Genomic DNA, 17,698 nt, shown 5'->3' with positions numbered 1-17,698 from the left:
TCCATTTGCATACTTTGTTTAAATGGTCTCCACCTCCATGTATCCCTCCTCCTAGAAATGTACATAAACTACAATGTATTAATGACTAGTTAGACTTTTGATGACTACAGCGCCACGCAAAGCATTCTCAATAAAGAATTCTGCTGAAGATTACCCAAGAATCTCCTGGTCTTCGCTTCTGAGGTTTCAACAGTTTGTTGGTGTTATTTTAAAAAAAAATTTTTTTCAAAAGGACAACTTGACTTTAGCTTAACTAGTTTAACTCATGAGTTTTTTTTTCGCTCAGATTCAAGGAGGCTCTTGGAATAAGTCCACTCAGATGGTCTGACAGGAGAAACAAGGTTATCTTATGAAGTGGTGCTGGTCAATATTTGGGAAATCAATGTCTTGACTGGTGCATAAAAAAGACAGCCAGAGAACTATTTCATATTTACTTCAGAATTATACATTTCATTTTTATTTTGTTTTATTCATACCATATAAAGAAAAGTGTTCCAACAGTCAATGACAAAATTAAAATATCAGGTCATTTCAAAAAAAAAAAAAAAACTTCTTAAATAAATGTCTGTTGTAAAAAATGCATTGTTCTACTTTCTAATTTATCAGCAAGAAATTACTTTTTTTGAGTACAATCTATTTTATAAGAGGAGCTAAAGGTCAGAAGTGTTGGGGTAAAAATTGTGTCTGCCAAAATTGAAATCTGGAGAATGTACAGTGGTCTTCTTGACTATTAAAATATATTGCAAAGTATAGAACAATGATCCTCAAAACTGGCTCGCGAGATCCACTTTCCTAAAGAGTTTAACTCTAACCCTTATCAAGCATACTTGAGTTTGCTAATCAGTGGCTTTAGGATCATTAGAAAATCACAGGTAGGTTTGTTTGATTAGGGTTGGAGCTAAACTCCATAATTTATTAATTAACAACAACCTCACCATAGCTGGCCTACATTCATCTCCAAAACCTGTTATAGATATAAGTGTTTTGTTGTTTTACCTGCCTGAATTTTTGTACTCAATAAAATATACAATGCAGTCTTGAGATTTAGTGTCTGCATATTAAACAAAAACTTTCTTTTTAATGGTTTAATTCAAACTGCTCTTGCATACGAACAGCTGGGGGTGAAACTAATGAATTTTGAATGAATTTTGTTTTTTTGGGGTCACAAATAATTTTCATTATTTGACTGCATAACCAACAATATGTGGCTTGATCATAAAAATCAGCGGGGCTTGGATGTGATGTAGCTGCAGGTCAGAGAAGCCAGCTGCCTCGAGGTGCTTCCAAGTAGCACGGGTCGTCTCACAGCCATCTTCGAGATAGTACCTTACAAACATACAGACTTTCTTACTCTATAGTGGTCATATGCTTTGTTACTACTATTCCATCATTAAGTAAAACAGACTATGGTTTCAAAGCAAAAAAATAAATAAAAAAAAGATAATCTGCCTGAACTAAACCCATGATCTCCGGTTATGCATGGGTGATTGAATGCATATATTTTTGCTATATTTATGCAGACATCTCACCCAATACTGTGTTTTTACATTACCAGAAGGGTTGAATAACATGTTGAAAAAAGTAAGTCCAGCTTGAGGGGTCAGACACCACATGTTCAAGGAAGAAAAGTGCTCCTCCCTGAAAAAAAATACAAATTATACATTTATATATTTCAACCCATAATTTTGAATTTGAATACATGCTGTTTAGTTTACAATATTCCAGCATTTCTAAACAGCAGCCCTAAAACAAACAGCTGTTTCTTATGGATATAATCGCAGCAAAACGGCGATCTACATGTCGTTACGTAATGCTGTTACCTTTCATGTCAAATAAACTCATGGCTGTAGCCAGCGATGCGGTCACCGAGGTCCGGACCTCGGTAAATTCTTCATGTTCGAAAATAAAATTTGTTCTCTGATTGTTTAATTTGCTGCTAAACTCCTCATATGAATGTCTGCATGAATAATTCAGAATGTTTAGGTCCGTGGTATGAAAATGATCGCTGCGAGACGCTTCCGAAGTGAACGAGTCTTCAGAGAGTTGTGAGCAAGAGAGAGAGAGATCTGGCTTCGTGTTGCCAGATCCAGCTATTATACGTGTTTTTCAACTTGTTTTGGTTCTTACACTAAATTTAACACTAAGTGCAAATATCTATAGATTATATTTATACTACCGCTATGTTAAAATAGCAGGATTTTCTGCTATTTATACTATTTACGCACATCAGTATAGTAGTAAATTATAAAACAGTAGTAATAACTTACTGAGTCTAATTTAATGGATGCCACCTTATTGGGACAACACCTACACCTACCCTTACCTTTTGATTATTTATTTAATTTTCATTGAAAATAAATGCTTTTCTGATATAATGTGAAATTTGAAAAGGGAGAAAAGGTTTTGCTAAAAGGCGGATTCGAACCCGGGTTGATCATGTCAAAAAAAAATTATGACACGGTTATCTGTTTTTTTTTTTGTGATCTTGGCTATCCGGAAATAACAGGATTGCATGAATATTAAACAACTGATAAAATTATCCACCCCATAAATATAGTATTAACAAACTTTGATGCAGTAAATAAGGAAAGATTTAAAAATGAGCATCCCTCCAAAAACATCTACATTTCTGTATCTTTTCAAGTGTTACTGTATACAATTAGTTGTTTTTATACGGCTTATTATAATTCTATAATAAGGGGTTATTATAGAAACCCCCTGGACTAATTTTCACAGCCTGGCTACGGCCATGAATAAACTTAATGCAATCACTATTTACTCTTTGATGGAAAACGGCTTGGGAGAGATAAGACACAGTTTATGAACCATCAAAGCATATCGTAGTTTCAGCACCTAAGCACTGTCTGTCCTAAACTTACAGGCCTCAGAACTCTCTTTGCTTCTTGCAGAACCTTCGGTGAATCCTGGACTGAGCACAGAACCAGCGTGCACACCACAACATCCACGGAGTTGTCCTCCACCGCCTTTAGATTCTCCCCTGACGCTACTATGAAGCTGTCATAAAAGAGGTGGTCGTTCTTGCTCATACTATTCTTCAGGTACTTTTGGAAATGCGGGTTGGGGTCGGTGCATGTGATCCTGGCGCCCGTCGGGTAGTGCTCGAAGTTCGCCCCGGATCCGCAGCCCACCTCCAAGATACGCAGAGAGCCTTTCGTGGGGTAGAACTTGTCCAGGTTTCGAAATAGTTCCCTTTTTTTGTCTTTCATTTTGTCATTGTAGCAGATTGAGAATTTATAGACGATTAGAGGAAAGACGCGTTTATAGAGAGAGAAAAGTCCAATCACCTCTGCGATGTTAAGCGGGATAGTGAGGACTTTGACTAAAAAAGCGCAAGCGTTCATAAACAGCGTCATTTTTAACGACAAATCTGACTGGAACTCTAAACTATATTTGATACACAAGAGGAGAGTACGTTAGCTGTTGCGCGCACCTTGTGACAACTGACCTAGCGGTAACCTCCCTCTGTCTTTCATCTCGTGTCGTGTAGCCAACAAGGAAGTGAGTAAAACTGTAATTCGTCGACTGGCCGCTTGAGGCTGGCTGCAAAAGGCTGCCATAGACTTCCCATATTAAAATGCCCAACTTTACAGGACAAAAAAACGTTTCCCTTTCATAGGTCACTTCGATGCTGCGGTGACGTCACCACGTATGGGAACACCTTCGGTGTGACGAATGTCTGAAGCCCTATACCATCCCGCCAATCCTATTGGCCAAATAGCGCTTGGCACCGCCCTACGCATGCGTACGCATCGTATACCCGGGTGCCGCGCGCCATTTCGCTCAGATTTCATTCCTTCAGGAATAGCGAATCATCTGTGCCCTATCATCTCGCTTTCTCCAGCGATTTTCTTCGAGCAGTGTTTAACTCCTCTTTCGCGGACGCAACGAAAGGTAAGAGCCGTATAATGGGTTTATCACAGGGAGCCACTCATGAGAGATTCGTTTGCAGCCTCTCTACATGTTCTCTCTGTGATAGCCTACGGCTATGGTAAAATAAAGAAAAGTATCCGCACTCTGGAGTCTATTTCTTAAGTCGCCTCGCGTCTAACCCCCACCGTTCGCTTCTGCGGTCGCCGAGGCCCCGCACGAGGTGTTGGTTAGGGGTGATATGTGCGGCTTGACTATGAATACAGTGATGCACTGGAGTTTTTCCACTTGCTCGCTCTTCCCCACTCGAGCGCGTTAATCAGAGCAGTTTTGCTTTTATACTATGTTGTCTAACCGCAGCTTCAAACTCAGAGTAGGCTCTGGCCGGCATAAGCGGTTCTCATATGCGGTTCTCTCCCTCCGAGCGGACAGGAGAAACGCGCCTCCCCTTCCTCAGTGTGCTATTATGTGGCTATCCGCGCGGTGGATAAACTACCCTTCTCACGGACCTCCACCAAGAGGTTTCGAGGTCCTGGAAGCAGCCTTTATCAGCGCTTATCACGAACGGTGCGGGTTTTTGCCACGATTAAGTGACATGGCAGACTGCTATTATATAGCGATGCCGTTTGACTACCTCTCTAGCCGAACGGATCGCGCCGAACTCCGCTGCGACCTAGTCTCGTCGAAGGCGTATCGAGTCGTGTCTATTTCGGCAAATTTTATTCTCTTATTACGGTTCTTTACTAGGAGCCTCTCGTTCTTAACCCCCACACTCTAACATTGACTGTCTCGCAGCACAAGCACTTCGGCTGTTATTTGAGCGCCCCCTCAGACACTGCACAATTCAGTCTTCAGAGTTTGAGGAACGGCGTAGAGACTGGCGAATATGGCCAGTTTATGACGGCTCACACAGCTGCCGCGTTCTCGCTAGCGGCGTGGCCCTATGTTTATCTTGTTGGATTAAATCCTGCCGTGGACACGCTTCAGGATTATACACAACGAAACGCAGCGATTTTGACGCATGCACTTTCCTTCAATATTTGCCAGGGTCTGTGCCCTCCACTAGAGAGTGCTGTCGGACTGCTAATGCACATCCAACCCTCTCACTGCAGTCCCCACGCTCTAACATTGACTGTCTCGCAGCAAAGGCACCTCGAGCATCATTGGATTGAGCTATTATTTGAGCGCCCCCCCCCCCCCCCCCCCCCCTCAGACACTTTGCACAATCCAGCCTTCAGAGTTTGAGGGACGGCACAAAAGGCTGGCAAAGATGGCCAGTTTATGACTGCTCATACAGCTGCCACGTTCTCGCAATAGCGACGTGGCCCGATTTTTATCTTGGTGAATTAAATCCTGCCGTGGATACGCTTCAGGATTATACACAACAAAACGCAGCGAGTTTACGCATGCGCTTTCCTTCATGTTTGCCAGGGACTGTGCCCTCCACTATAGAGTGCTGTTGGACCGCTAATGCACATCCAACACTCTAACATTGACTGTCTCGCAGCAAACAGCGCTTCGAGCAGCATTGGATCGGGCTGTAACGCCAAGCGTAAAAATAAATAAATAAATTACTAATCCCTCAGACACTCTGCGCAATCCAGCTTTCAGATTTCGAGGGGCGATTCAAGGGTCCTACACAGACGACCCGTTTATGACGGCTCGCACAGCCGCCATTTTTAGTTAGCGGCAGAGCCCGATGTTCAATTCGTTGGTCTAATTCCTGCCGTGGACACGTTTCAGGATTATACACAACGGGACGCAATAGCTCTTATGCATACACTTCCCCTGTGCACGAATGCCGCAGGCTTTCCGTGCACGGACATTTATGTGTATGACAACGTTGCAGAAAGCGGAAATTTGAGACCGCTAGTATTGTTTCGGGTCGCGTGGAACGCTTGCCTGGCATTTCTCAATGGGTGTTACGCACAATTGTCACGGATACACCAATTAGTTTTTAAGAGGCCCGCCTCTTTTCCGCTGAATTCTTTCCACGGTGTTAAACCGATGGTTATAGCAGTGTTGCGACAGGAGATGTCAACTCTGCTGAGCAGAGGGGCTATAGAAGACGTACACCCCTCTCAGATGGAGGCAGGGTCTTACAGCTGTTATTTTGAAAAAAAAAAAAAAGAGAGAGACGGCGGATTGTGACCCTGTACTTCTCAAAATGCATGGATGCAGCTCTGGCCCCGTTGCGGCTCCAGGGCGTCCGTCTGTGAACCACTAGACGATTGGCAGGTTTTAGCGCAATCGCAGACTCAAGCACATTCTCATCGGGTTCTTGTGCTGAATCACTTAAAGAGCCTGTGCCCTTTTCAGTGGAAAAATGGGCGGAAAGACGAAATATTTCACCCCGTTGTCTTCCGCATCGGACGATTTCGGTGACACAGAGTTGTGTGATGTCATTAAAACTATGGATGCCAACCGAATTTCTCCTACCGGGGTTCGGCTGGGGATTTGAGCTTTCCCAGAGACCGTCACGACGGATGCGTCTTTGACCGGTTGGGGAGCTGTTTGTCAAGGGCGACCAGCCCATGGAGTGTGGACAGCTGCACAACGCAGTTGGTATATAAACAGGTTGGAATTACTGGCAGTTTTCTGGCTCTCCAGTAATTTGCGAATCTGCTGATCGGCCGTCTTGTGCTGCTCAGATCAGACAACACAGCGTTTGTCTCATACCTGAATCATTAGGAAGGATTACGCTCTCGCCCCCTGTGCAGGCTGGCGAGACATGTTCTTCTTTGGTCTCAGAACAAATTTCTGTCGATCCGAGTTGTTCATGTCCCCGGACGTTTGAATTTCGGAGCGGATATCCAGACGGTCTCTGGAACAAGGGGAATGGCGATTACACCCCAAACGATGAATCTCTTATGGCCTACGCATTGCCCACTATGCAGAGCCGGCCCTAGACCTGTGGGGGCCCTAAGCAAAATTGGTTGGAGGCCCCTTTGACCGTTTTAAGTAAGGCCTACAGAAATTAATGACTACCTTGTAACTATACTGTACATATTATATCTACTGTTATTTTTTAAATTTTTTAGTCTATTAAATTATGTTTTAATTATTCTATGTATGCTGTATGTTAATTATCTTTTTTACGCTGCTGGCCCCTAGCAAGTATTTCGTTCTTATGTGGCAACATGTACAGAATGACAATAAAAGACCTTGGAGTTCTTGAGTTGAGTTCCATGTTTGATGTCTAACAGGAAAATTATGATACCACTGAGCTGAATGGCAGTGCAGTGCAACGAACACACACTGATGAACTTGCTGAATAAAAAGACTGATTAAGTGATTTTCACTGACCATAAAATAAACATTTTTAATTGACACCAGAGTTTAAGAGGCACAAACAGCAGCCTTTATATAGAATTTAAATGAAATAGAGCAAATAGAACTGAATACTGTGTTGTGGACCAGGAAAAGTATTATGTTATTAGCATTTATTACATGGCTTGGTTGAATCCCAATGTAGAAGGCGGTTTGTTATTTCTTAATAACAGACCGCTGCGAAGTAGAACACACCATTGCCATAAACAGAGCGTTGCTATGGACGTGGAGCGGACTATTTTCTTTAACATGGAGTCACAGTGTGCAGCGCTGCGCTGCTCAAGTGCGCATTTAAAAGTTCACGGCACAAAGCGAAGAAATGTCGAGCGCACAAATCCTAATGTATATCTGTCCAACAGTTTATTGATCATTTGTTTCTTCACAGTTTTAAATTCCAGTTAGTGTGCGTTTGATGCCTTTTCATAGTCCTTGTGATGTGTCCGTGATCTATCACTACACACGGTAGCGAGTCGTTTAAAAACAGCAACAAACATAAAATACAAATACACAAAATAAAGTCATCTTAAGCAAATCCACAGCCTTTTATCTACAGATCAAGCATTATAATGTGAATATATCATATATTGAAGAGAGTTTTACCATGCAAGAGGCGCGCGCGCTGTTTGAATAACCTTACTGAATGGAGAATGATTGACGAGGAAAAACGAGTTTCCGTAAACTTTAATTTAATGATGTAAATAGTCTTCTGCCCCTCACATTAAGCTATGGAATGGCTTCAGATGACTTCGTGAAATTATAATCAGACGGACCCTCTCAGATCCAAGTCACCCAAAATGACGAGAAAAAAAGCGGGAGGCGCCGAAAAGCGCGCTGTAAGTGTTTGCATCCCAATTAAGACTTTTAGACTGCAGATTATCTATACAGGTATCGGAAAATTAAGCCTACAGGTTTACGTACCTTTATCTTCTTGCTTCTTCTCTTCTACCAGCTATTTTCGTTTCTTGTCTAAATAAAGAACTAAATAAAAAACAACTGTGCTTATCATGATGCCTGATAAAGAGCCCTGTAGGCCCATTTTTTTTTTTTTAAGTTACTTTTGTTTGTTTGTTTTTATTTTTTTCCCCCACTATACAGCAGTGACTCAAGGGGGCCCTCTGCTGGCCACGGGGCCCTTTGCAATTGCAAGGGTCGCTTAGTGGCTTGGCCGGCTCTGCCACTATGCTTCTCCCCATCGCTCCTGGGCTTTGCTGCGTTAGCTCACAGTTGGCCCAGGACCAGTCTGTATGCTTTTCCCTGATTCATTTGATCCCAGCGGTATTATCCTAATAGGCTGGACAGAGTGGAACAGCTGCTGCTGGTGGCTCCGTGATGGCACACGCAGGCGTGGTTTGCGGACCTGATCAGTCTGTTAGCGGGCTCTCCATAGAGTTTTCCCTCAGACAGGATTTGGCACTCGAGGCCGGATCTGTGGAAGTTGTGGGCGTGGCTTCTGAGCAGAGTGAGTTAGTATGTCCCGGTCTTTCTGTTGAAACTACCGAGACTATACTTAATTCTAGAATAGCTTCTACGAGACGCTTATATGCTTTCAAGTGAAGACTGTTTACGACCTGGTGTACAATCGTAATGTGGATCCAGTTTACTGCCCAGTGGCTTCAGTACTGGAGTTCCTTCAGGATCGTTTTTCGAATAGAGTGGCGCCAGTCACTCTAAGGTTTACGTGGCAGCTATTCAGCTTACCACAAATATATAGACGGTACCTCAGTGGGCCGTTATCCACTGGTTTCTCGTTTCATACAGGGTGCGTGACGGCTGAGGCTTTTCCGCCCCGTGCGAGTCCTTCATGGGATTTATCCATTGTGTTGCAGGGTTATCAGGGCATCTGTTGAGCCCTTGGAAACCGTTCCGGATAAAATCCTGACTCTGAAGACACTTCTTATGGCTTTATCCTCCCTCAAGAGAGTTGCAGTTTACAGGCTCTCTCTGTCTCACCCACGTGCATGGAATTTGCACCGGGATCTATGTAGGTGTTGTTGCGACCGAGGCCTAATTATGTTTCTAGTTCGCATCTAATCCCTTTCGCTTTCAGCAAATGGTCCTGGAAGCTTTATCCCCTGCTGAGGCGGGGTCAGAAGATCTAAGTCTTTGCCCTGTGAGCTTTAAAGACTTGTGTATCTTACAGCCCCATGGCGTGAGTCTGACCAGCTGTTGTCTGTTTGGACATAAGAGTAAGGCCATGCGGTTACAAACAGCGTATGTCCCATTGGCTGGTGGAGGCAATATCTTTAGCCTATGAGGCGCGCAGACTCGCTTCGCCCTTAGGAGTTAAAGCTCATTCCACTAGAGCTGTGGCTTCTTTTCAAGCTTTTCTCAGTGGATCTTTTATGGATGATATCTGTGCTGCGGCAGGATGTCCTCACCGAGCACTTTTATCTAGTGAGGATAGATAGTGAGGATGGCTCCTGGCTCCCGGGTTCTCTCCGCTGAGCAGATACTTCCTCGGATCCCAGCTATCAGGTACGTCAGGCGTTTTGGTATAGCGTTCCCATACGTGGTGACGTCACCGCAGCATCGAAGTGACCTATGAAAGGGAACATCTCGGTTACGTATGTAACCATGGTTCCCTGAATAGGGAACGAGATGCTGCGGTCCTGGCCGTGCCGTACCTGATAGCATTCTTCTTCTTCAGTCATGAAATCTGAGCGAAATGGCGCGCGGCACCCGGGTATACGATGCGTACGCATGCGTAGGGTGGTGCCAAGCGCTATTTGGCCAATAGGATTGGCGGGATGGTATAGGGCTTCAGACATTCGTCACACCGAAGGTGTTCCCATACGTGGTGACGTCACCGCAGCATCTCGTTCCCTATTCAGGGAACCATGGTTACATACGTAACCGAGATGTTACATCCTGGTTCTAAAAATTATTTTGAGGGGGTTTAATTTTTTTATAACTCATCCGTTTAAATTATATTAAGCCTTAAATTTCTGCATAATTAAGGGCGTGACCACTTGAGTGACAGGTTAAGTGGGCTTCGTTTCACCAGCCTTTTTGCCCATTTTCGAATGTCTGAGAGTCAATCATGAGAAAAAAAAATATGAATATTCTTAAGAAAAATTTTTGGGAATACAAAATATTCTTATTTTTTTCTTAAGTTAAAAAAATAAGAAGAAAATGGCAGTAAAGAAGAAATTCAAAAATGTTTCTTGAATCCAGCCCCAGAAGTCTACGAGTGACGTCACGGACACTACGTCCATGTTTTTATAGTCTCTGCAACTTTGCCTTATTGTTATTTTTTGTTTTTATAAAAGTAAAAGTAAAGAAAAAACGTACTTCATTATGAAAAAATGAATGTAATAAATGTAAATTCAGCTCTAAAAAACTTTTTTTTTTTTTTTTTACTTTTTATCATTGAAGTTGAACATTATATTAACAAGATTTCCTCCTCAAACAGCAAAAAGGCTGTTAAAACTATCAACAATTATATTTTCTGTTTACCTCTGTGTTTTTGTATATTATGTGTATTTTGGCTTATCACATGGGATTTGTACCCTTTATTTGCAAAAAAAAAAAAAAAAAAAAAAAAACCCTCCCGGTATGCAACTGACTAATCAAAATGAATGTCATTAACGCACGTAATGTGCTCCAGCACATTCTTTTACTGTCTATGGCTCCAGCCCCTATGCTCCAGCCAGGCATTAATCTGTCACAAGATGGCGTCCGTGTATAAATTATATTATTGGATCCTTCTCTTTTCCTCACTAAACGATAACTCCAAATAAATGAATAGTAGTTTGGAGAAATAGTTACAAACACAAATAAGAAGTGACTCGTTCAAAGGCTCATACCTAATAAAAGCTTATTTTATATTGAGCGACCAAATATTGAGGTCAAGTGACCAAAAGAACGCCACTCTTTTTAAAAGTCACATGACATGGATTATTTCATTTTCTTAAAATGTTTTTAATGTTAAAGCATTTTTATATCCTGACATGATTCCTCTGGCTTGAATACTCTGTTTGAAGGGGCGTGTCTGCTGTGAGACTCCGAGTAAACTACAACTGTTGTTTGGCTGACATCTTTGCATTCGAAATGCATGTGGAACCCCTCTCAAATATATATATATACACTATTACAGCTGTCGAGAAGTGGAAGTGGAAGACTTTGATGACGCGTTTCAAAGCCAACCGTCATCGGCATGTAAAATCCTCAATTTTTCTATATTTTTATATATATATTTTTTAATGTATGTGCATTTATAACACTATACTTTGTATTACATTACCGTTGCATTAAAATAAAACAAACAAACAAAAAACATTTATTTGTCTCCAATTCGACGACTTCCGCTGCTGAGAAACCCGGAAATGTGGAAAAAAGGGTCCATCTGTCTTATTAATGGGGTTTTTGAAAGTTTTTTTTACAGAAAGAATCACTGTGTTGTTAAATACAATCTATTGAACGCACTGTAATATACCTTAAGCAACCTTAGCTATACAAATCTTATGATTACTCACTGCTTTTTATTCCAGTTTACAAGAATACTGATTTACAGCAACCTAACAAATAACCTAACATTCCGTTTTATTTTCTTGCAAACATTGTGGAAACATTACTTTTAAAATGTCGGCTGAACATTCTGAAACAAGTACTAACAATTAAATAACTAATAAAAAACGTTCGTAAATTTTTTTTTTTGCTAAATGTTAGAGAGCATTTGAGACTTGATAACTTTGAAAAAAAAAAACATTCTCTTAATGCCGAAATTAATGCCCCCAATCTATCTTAATGCAATTATCCATAAGATCCTCTATAGCTTTCTTACTTGAAATTAAGTTTACAGTAATATATTTAGATGCTGTAAGCTCTTGCATTACTTGCAGGCAATAGTCCCAATTTCTTTTACATTGCAAACACATAAAAATATTCCCTTTTGTTCTTCTGCTCTGCACACAGTGTCATGTGAAGGTGCCTCTGTGTCCTATTTGACTCACACACAAAGTGGGGCTTCATCAGCACCAAGGACAGTGGCCAAACGCTTCAAGGCTTCGACTAGAAAAGATACTCAGGTGGCCCAGAAGGGGGAGTTGGAGGTAGTCTAACGCTGTTGTTTCCTTTCACTTTCTAACAGGATTAGACGAAGAATAACTATTGCCTGCAACATTTGACCATGTAGTTCCTGCTCCCACAACCAAACTGCTTGAACCAACCCCATAAAACAAACAATGCCTCGGTCTAATCTTGCACTAACCACTGCACCTACTGTAAAATGCCAGATACTTTTTCGTGCCCTCATGTCCACATTTTGTGCCCACATTGTCCACATCCTGCATTTGCCCTCTGAATGTAGATATTTTAAAGGAATATTTAACCCAGAAATGAACATTTGCAGAAAAATTTCTCTCCCTCAGGCCATCCAATATGTAGATTAATTTGTTTCTTCATCAGAATAGACATGGAATTTTTTTTTTTTACATTAAATCACTTAGAGAAAGCAAAAGTACATGTATTTTTGCTTCACCAGATGTTAACTGATGGACTGGAGCCGTGTCAATTACTTGTGGATATTGTGATGTTTTTATCAGCTGTTTGAACTCTCATTTTGATGTCACTTATTCGCTTCAGAGCATCCTTTGGTGAGGTGACTGGTTAAGTGATGCAATTCAAAATTTCTTCTGTTCAGATGAAGAAACAAACTCATCTACATATTACATGGCCTACTTTTTCAGTAGTCTAAAAAAAAAAAAAAAAAACAGAATTATTACGGATAACCATAGTGAAGATATTGAAATGTGGCTTATACATGGAAAAACATTTATAAACGCAACACTTGTTTTTGCCCCATTTTTCATGGGTTGAACTCAAAGATCTAAGACTTTTTCTATGTACATAAAATGCCTATTTCTCTCAAATATTGTACACAAATCTGTCTAAATCTGTGTAAGTGAGCACTTCTACTTTGCCAAGATAGTCTATCCACCTCACAGGTGTTGCATTTCAAGATGCTGATTACACAGCATGATTATTGCACAGGTGTGCCTTAGGCTGGCCACAATAATAGGCCACTCTAAAGTGTTCAGTTTTATCATCACCACAATGCCACAAAGGTCGCAAGTTTTTTGGTAGTGTGCAATTGGCATGTTGGAATGTCCACCAGAGCTGTTCCCCATGAATTGAATGTTAATTTCTCTACCATAAGCCATCTCCAAAGGCATTTCAGAGAATTTGGCGGTACATCCAACTGGCCTCACAACTGCAGACCACATGTAACCACACCAGCCCAGGACCTCCACATCCAGCATCTTCACCTCCAAGATCGTCTGAGACCAGCCACCTGGACAGCTGCTGCAACAGCATAACCAAAGCATTTCTGCACAAACTGTCAGAAACCATCTCAGGGAAGCTCATCTGCATGCTCGTTGTCCTCATCGGGGTCTCGACCTGATTGCAGTTTGATGTCGTAACTGACTTGAGTGGGAAAATGCTCACATTCAAGAGGTGTTCTCTTCATGGATAAATACTGGTTTTCACTGTACAGGGCAGATGGCAGCGTGTATGGCGTTGTGTGGATGAGCCGTTTGCAAATGTCAACATTGTGGATTGAGTGGCCCATGGTGGCAGTGGGGTTATGGTATGGGCAGGTGTATGTTATGGACAATAAACACAGGTGCAATTTATTGATGGCATTTTGTATGCACAGAGATATCGTAATGAGATCCGGAGGCCCACTGTTGTGCCATTCATCCACGACCATCCCCTCATGTTGCAGCATGATAATGCACAGCCCCATGATGCAAGGATCTGTACACGATTCTTGGAAGCTGAAAACATCCAAGTTCTTGCATAGTCAGCATATTCACTGGACATGTCACCCATTGAGCATGTTTGGGATGCTCTGGATCAGCGTATATGACCATGTGTTCCAGTTCCTTCCAATATCCAGCAACTTCGCACAGCCATTGAAGAGGATTGGCCCAACAGTCCAAAGACCACAATGAACAACCTTGTCAACTCTATGCGAAGGAGATGTGTTGCACAGCGTGAGGTAAATGGTGGTCACACCAGATACTTACATGTCCCCCCCTCCCTCCGGGACCCCCAATAAATTAAAACTGCACATTATAGAGTGGCCTTTTATTATGGCCAGCCTAAGGCATACCTGTGCAATAATCATGCTGTCTAATCAGCATCTTGATATGCCACTCATGTGAGGTGGATGGATTTTCTCGGCAAAGGAGAAGTGCTCACTAACACAGATTTAGACAGATTTGTGAACAATATTTGAGAGAAATAGGCCTTTTGTGTACATAGAAAAAGTCTTAGATCTTTGACTTCAGCTCATGAAAAATGGGGCTCATGAAAAACAAGTGTTACGCTTATAATTTTGTTCAGTGTATGTGCCAACATAGAAATGTCACCATTTAATTTAAAAGCCAGTGGTGTATTATGAAGCTTGTAACCATAAATGACAGAACATTTTATTTTATATTGTTTATTGTGTGGTCTGAAAGAACTTCCTAAATTTGCAAATATATAATTTACATTTAATTTCAAATTATTATTATTATTATTCATCAAACATTCCTGATCCAATTTTAACAATTAAATCTGAGACAGTTTAACAATTGTTTGAACGGAAATTAGAAGATTAGATTAATTTTACTGAGAAGTGGTAAATATAATTAGACTCACATCATTGTGATTGATGTTTCCTTTTGGCGCTGTTTCGCTTGCGTTGCAGCGTTCTGTCGGTCAGTACGGAAGTCAGAAGTAGGGTACTTGCAGACGCTCCCTTACAATTTGCTGAGAGTCATCAATTATGCAGGCTAGCCGTACGCACTGGGAAGGAAGATAGCGGCAACAATATGGCGACATCCGCAGTTTCTCCTGGGTCTTTTAAACATCCTTAGGCACGCAAGATCTACATGGATCGCTCTTAATGTGGAAAAAGTAAGTGGGCTTTCTCTTATCTACAGCGCAAGTGTTGTGTTTTTTCCCCCAGGTGTTTATAGCCTGTTTTGAGCGTGTCTTATATCTGGACTCATCTGCCGCAGAGCGGTCTCTCGCGCTCAGCATCTTTTCTGCTCACAGATGTGGATAGGTTTGCTGCAGAAAACGCAGGAAAACGCCAATTAACACGATAGGACACTACTAACCGCTATAGTATTGGAGAAACAGAGGCAATGCAAAAGGGAAAAAAGTCTGACTGAGGTAAATGAGGGTGTTGGCCTGGCACTGGAGACATAACATTGGTGTGTGTGTCGAAATGTAGAACATATGCATACCATGGGACAGGCAAGTACGACCGCCGCAAACTTTATTGCATGGGAATATTGTGCGGACAGAAGACGCAAGACGCATTATTCAACATTCAGATGTCATTTGTGACCGTTTTGCAACGTAACATGTCAAAATCACTAATGTGGCAGCTTTTTTAGTTCCCTTGTGCCTGCATTCCCCCTCCCTTCGAGTCTCTCTCGCCATACTACTTTGGGCTGGAATACTGAATGGTTGCGTTTCCGTTTTTGCCGTTAAAAACTGGGACTACCACCCTCGTTTTCTCACTCATTTCTCCCTAAAGCGTTAGCGGCATGATGTGCCCGAGAGTGTGCGCGGTTGCGGGTTAAATCACAAAGGGGACGGTCTGACTGCACGGGTGTGGTACTGGAGCCGTCAAGAGTCCCAGATGTTCTTAAGTGTTCAGATACGAATGCTTTTGAAACATAGCGGGATAGAAACCCGAGACGTCGCTGGCACGACTGTCTGAGACATCAGTGGCGTTCATATTGAGATGTTTCACAGATTGATTCGCTGACTCGTGGCTTTGCACGAGCTCCCCTCAGCTCCACTGCAGTATTTCAGTCGAGAGAGTGGGGCCCACGCGCGTACGTACAGATGCCATAATTACCGCAAACAAACTTGGGCATCCTGGTCTGTAAATTTCATAACATGCACCGCCTTCATATGCGCAAAGCTTGTTATTAGGAGAAGAAATTGCATAGTAAGTGTAGGAAGTATGAATCAATTTAAGTATGCTTTTGCCATCTCAGATGCTCTATAAATTATATCTGCTTTCAAATGATGTGGACCGTGTCCTTAATGAGGTGTAGCCTATGCTACTGTTGGCGTAACCAAACAAATATTACATATGCAGAATGTGAGATAGCTAAATGTAGTAAGACAAGGGCCTATCAGTGTGTTTATGTGTTTTGAGAAATATAAAATAGAGAGTTATAGTCAGATTTTGCGGCCTTTATTCTCCACACGGGATAGGTCGGCGAGGTTCGTCCTCGTGACAGCTGTGCAGATCCCCTCCCCTCGATGTACAGTGCCAGAAGCCAGACATTCACTTTCCATATAATTACGTTAAAGGCATCAAATTCGCGAAAGTCACTTCAATCGGGATGTTTCATCGTGGCTTGAGGAAGCATCTGTACGTCACCCCCACCCCTCTCAATCTCTAAATCTTAAGGGCAAACGTGAGCTCGCGCTGAGCGGTGCTGAACGGACAGCGCCGCTCAGACTCGGCATTTGACGGCATCTAGAAGACACTGGATTTGTTTGTGTTTCCTGAAAGCATACTTCACTTCTTGCTTGATAAGGAATACCTTTGCCACGGTACAGGAACGTACAGTTTACCAGACATGAGAGCAGGCAATGACATTGCTTGAAGGCACGTAAGTCTAACCCGTCGAATGGCATCGTTTATTTTGGATTTAACGTTTAAGTGTTTGAACTTGGGGCAATCTAGAATTGGAGGACGTAGGCTACCATGTAACAGCATATTATTTTTCGATAACCAACGATGGCAAAACACTAGTTTATAAGAAACAAAATGCAGGAGTTTTGTTAAGGTCATTTTGTGTATATATTGTGAGGGTCTGTCTATCTGATGTATCACCTTGAGGATAGGCATCTCTACAGTATCCCAGGAAGGAGACTTGGAGGTTGGACACAGCCAGCGTTTAACTTAAAACGCACATCATACTCTTTACTCTGTATGTCTTTTGTCTACACAGTCAATTTTTGAAAAATGAATTACTTTGTTGCTTTGCCTAATATGTCTATGGCAAGCTGGTTTAATAAACATTAATTAAAACTATCTATTGATGCAATTAAAATACTTAATTTAATAATTAATTTTAATAATGGGTAAGTGATTCAGTAGTGACTAGTATCTTTTTCAATTTAGCTATTGACTATTCATTATATAAGTAGTAATTTTATTATTTCTAGTCGAATAACTAATAAGTTCTACTACCTAATGAATGAACTATACATTCTGTTACCTAATTAATAGCGAACCTGGATCATGTACCAGCAATATTTGGAATTCTTATTGCAAATGCTACTATATTCGGAATAAGTGCTAGTGATTAACTGTACTTGTTACTATTGTAATACAAAATACCATTTTTATCTAATGAATATTGAATAATGAAAAATATGAATACTAGTCATAGTTGGATTGCTTTAAAATGTGCAAGTTAATGCTATATTACATGAATAAATATTAAAAGTA

The 17,698-nt window shown here is 41.5% G+C and overlaps 2 protein-coding genes across 3 annotated transcripts in view; one reads left to right on the top strand and one right to left on the bottom strand.

Annotated features, from left to right (window-relative positions):
- Positions 1-422: 422 nt before the first annotated feature.
- On the bottom strand, positions 423-3,507 carry LOC128015738 (putative methyltransferase-like protein 7A). 2 transcript variants are annotated; one of them, XM_052599819.1, is made up of 3 exons: positions 2,880-3,507; positions 1,553-1,638; positions 423-1,326 (listed from the first exon to the last, which is right to left on the bottom strand). In XM_052599819.1, exons 1-3 carry the CDS (start codon positions 3,372-3,374, stop codon positions 1,179-1,181), a joined length of 729 nt encoding a protein of 242 aa, XP_052455779.1. In that variant the 5' UTR covers positions 3,375-3,507; the 3' UTR covers positions 423-1,178. The 2 variants fall into 2 exon arrangements, with proteins under 2 accessions (XP_052455779.1, XP_052455780.1); XM_052599820.1 differs by having other exon boundaries at positions 1,184-1,326; positions 1,530-1,638.
- An 11,477-nt stretch (positions 3,508-14,984) lies between these two features.
- Positions 14,985-17,698, top strand: part of LOC128015735 (sodium channel protein type 8 subunit alpha) — a 48,802-nt gene continuing 46,088 nt past the window's right edge. Inside the window, exon 1 of the mRNA XM_052599817.1 lies at positions 14,985-15,126. The gene's annotated coding sequence lies outside the window, so the exon portion shown is untranslated. The remainder of the gene's footprint in view (positions 15,127-17,698) is intronic.

This window comes from Carassius gibelio, chromosome A6 (genome assembly GCF_023724105.1).
Source record: "Carassius gibelio isolate Cgi1373 ecotype wild population from Czech Republic chromosome A6, carGib1.2-hapl.c, whole genome shotgun sequence".
In the NCBI taxonomy this organism is placed as follows: domain Eukaryota; kingdom Metazoa; phylum Chordata; class Actinopteri; order Cypriniformes; family Cyprinidae; genus Carassius; species Carassius gibelio.
Note: the sequence above shows the minus strand (reverse complement) of the source record. Positions and strands in the feature narration are given on the sequence as shown.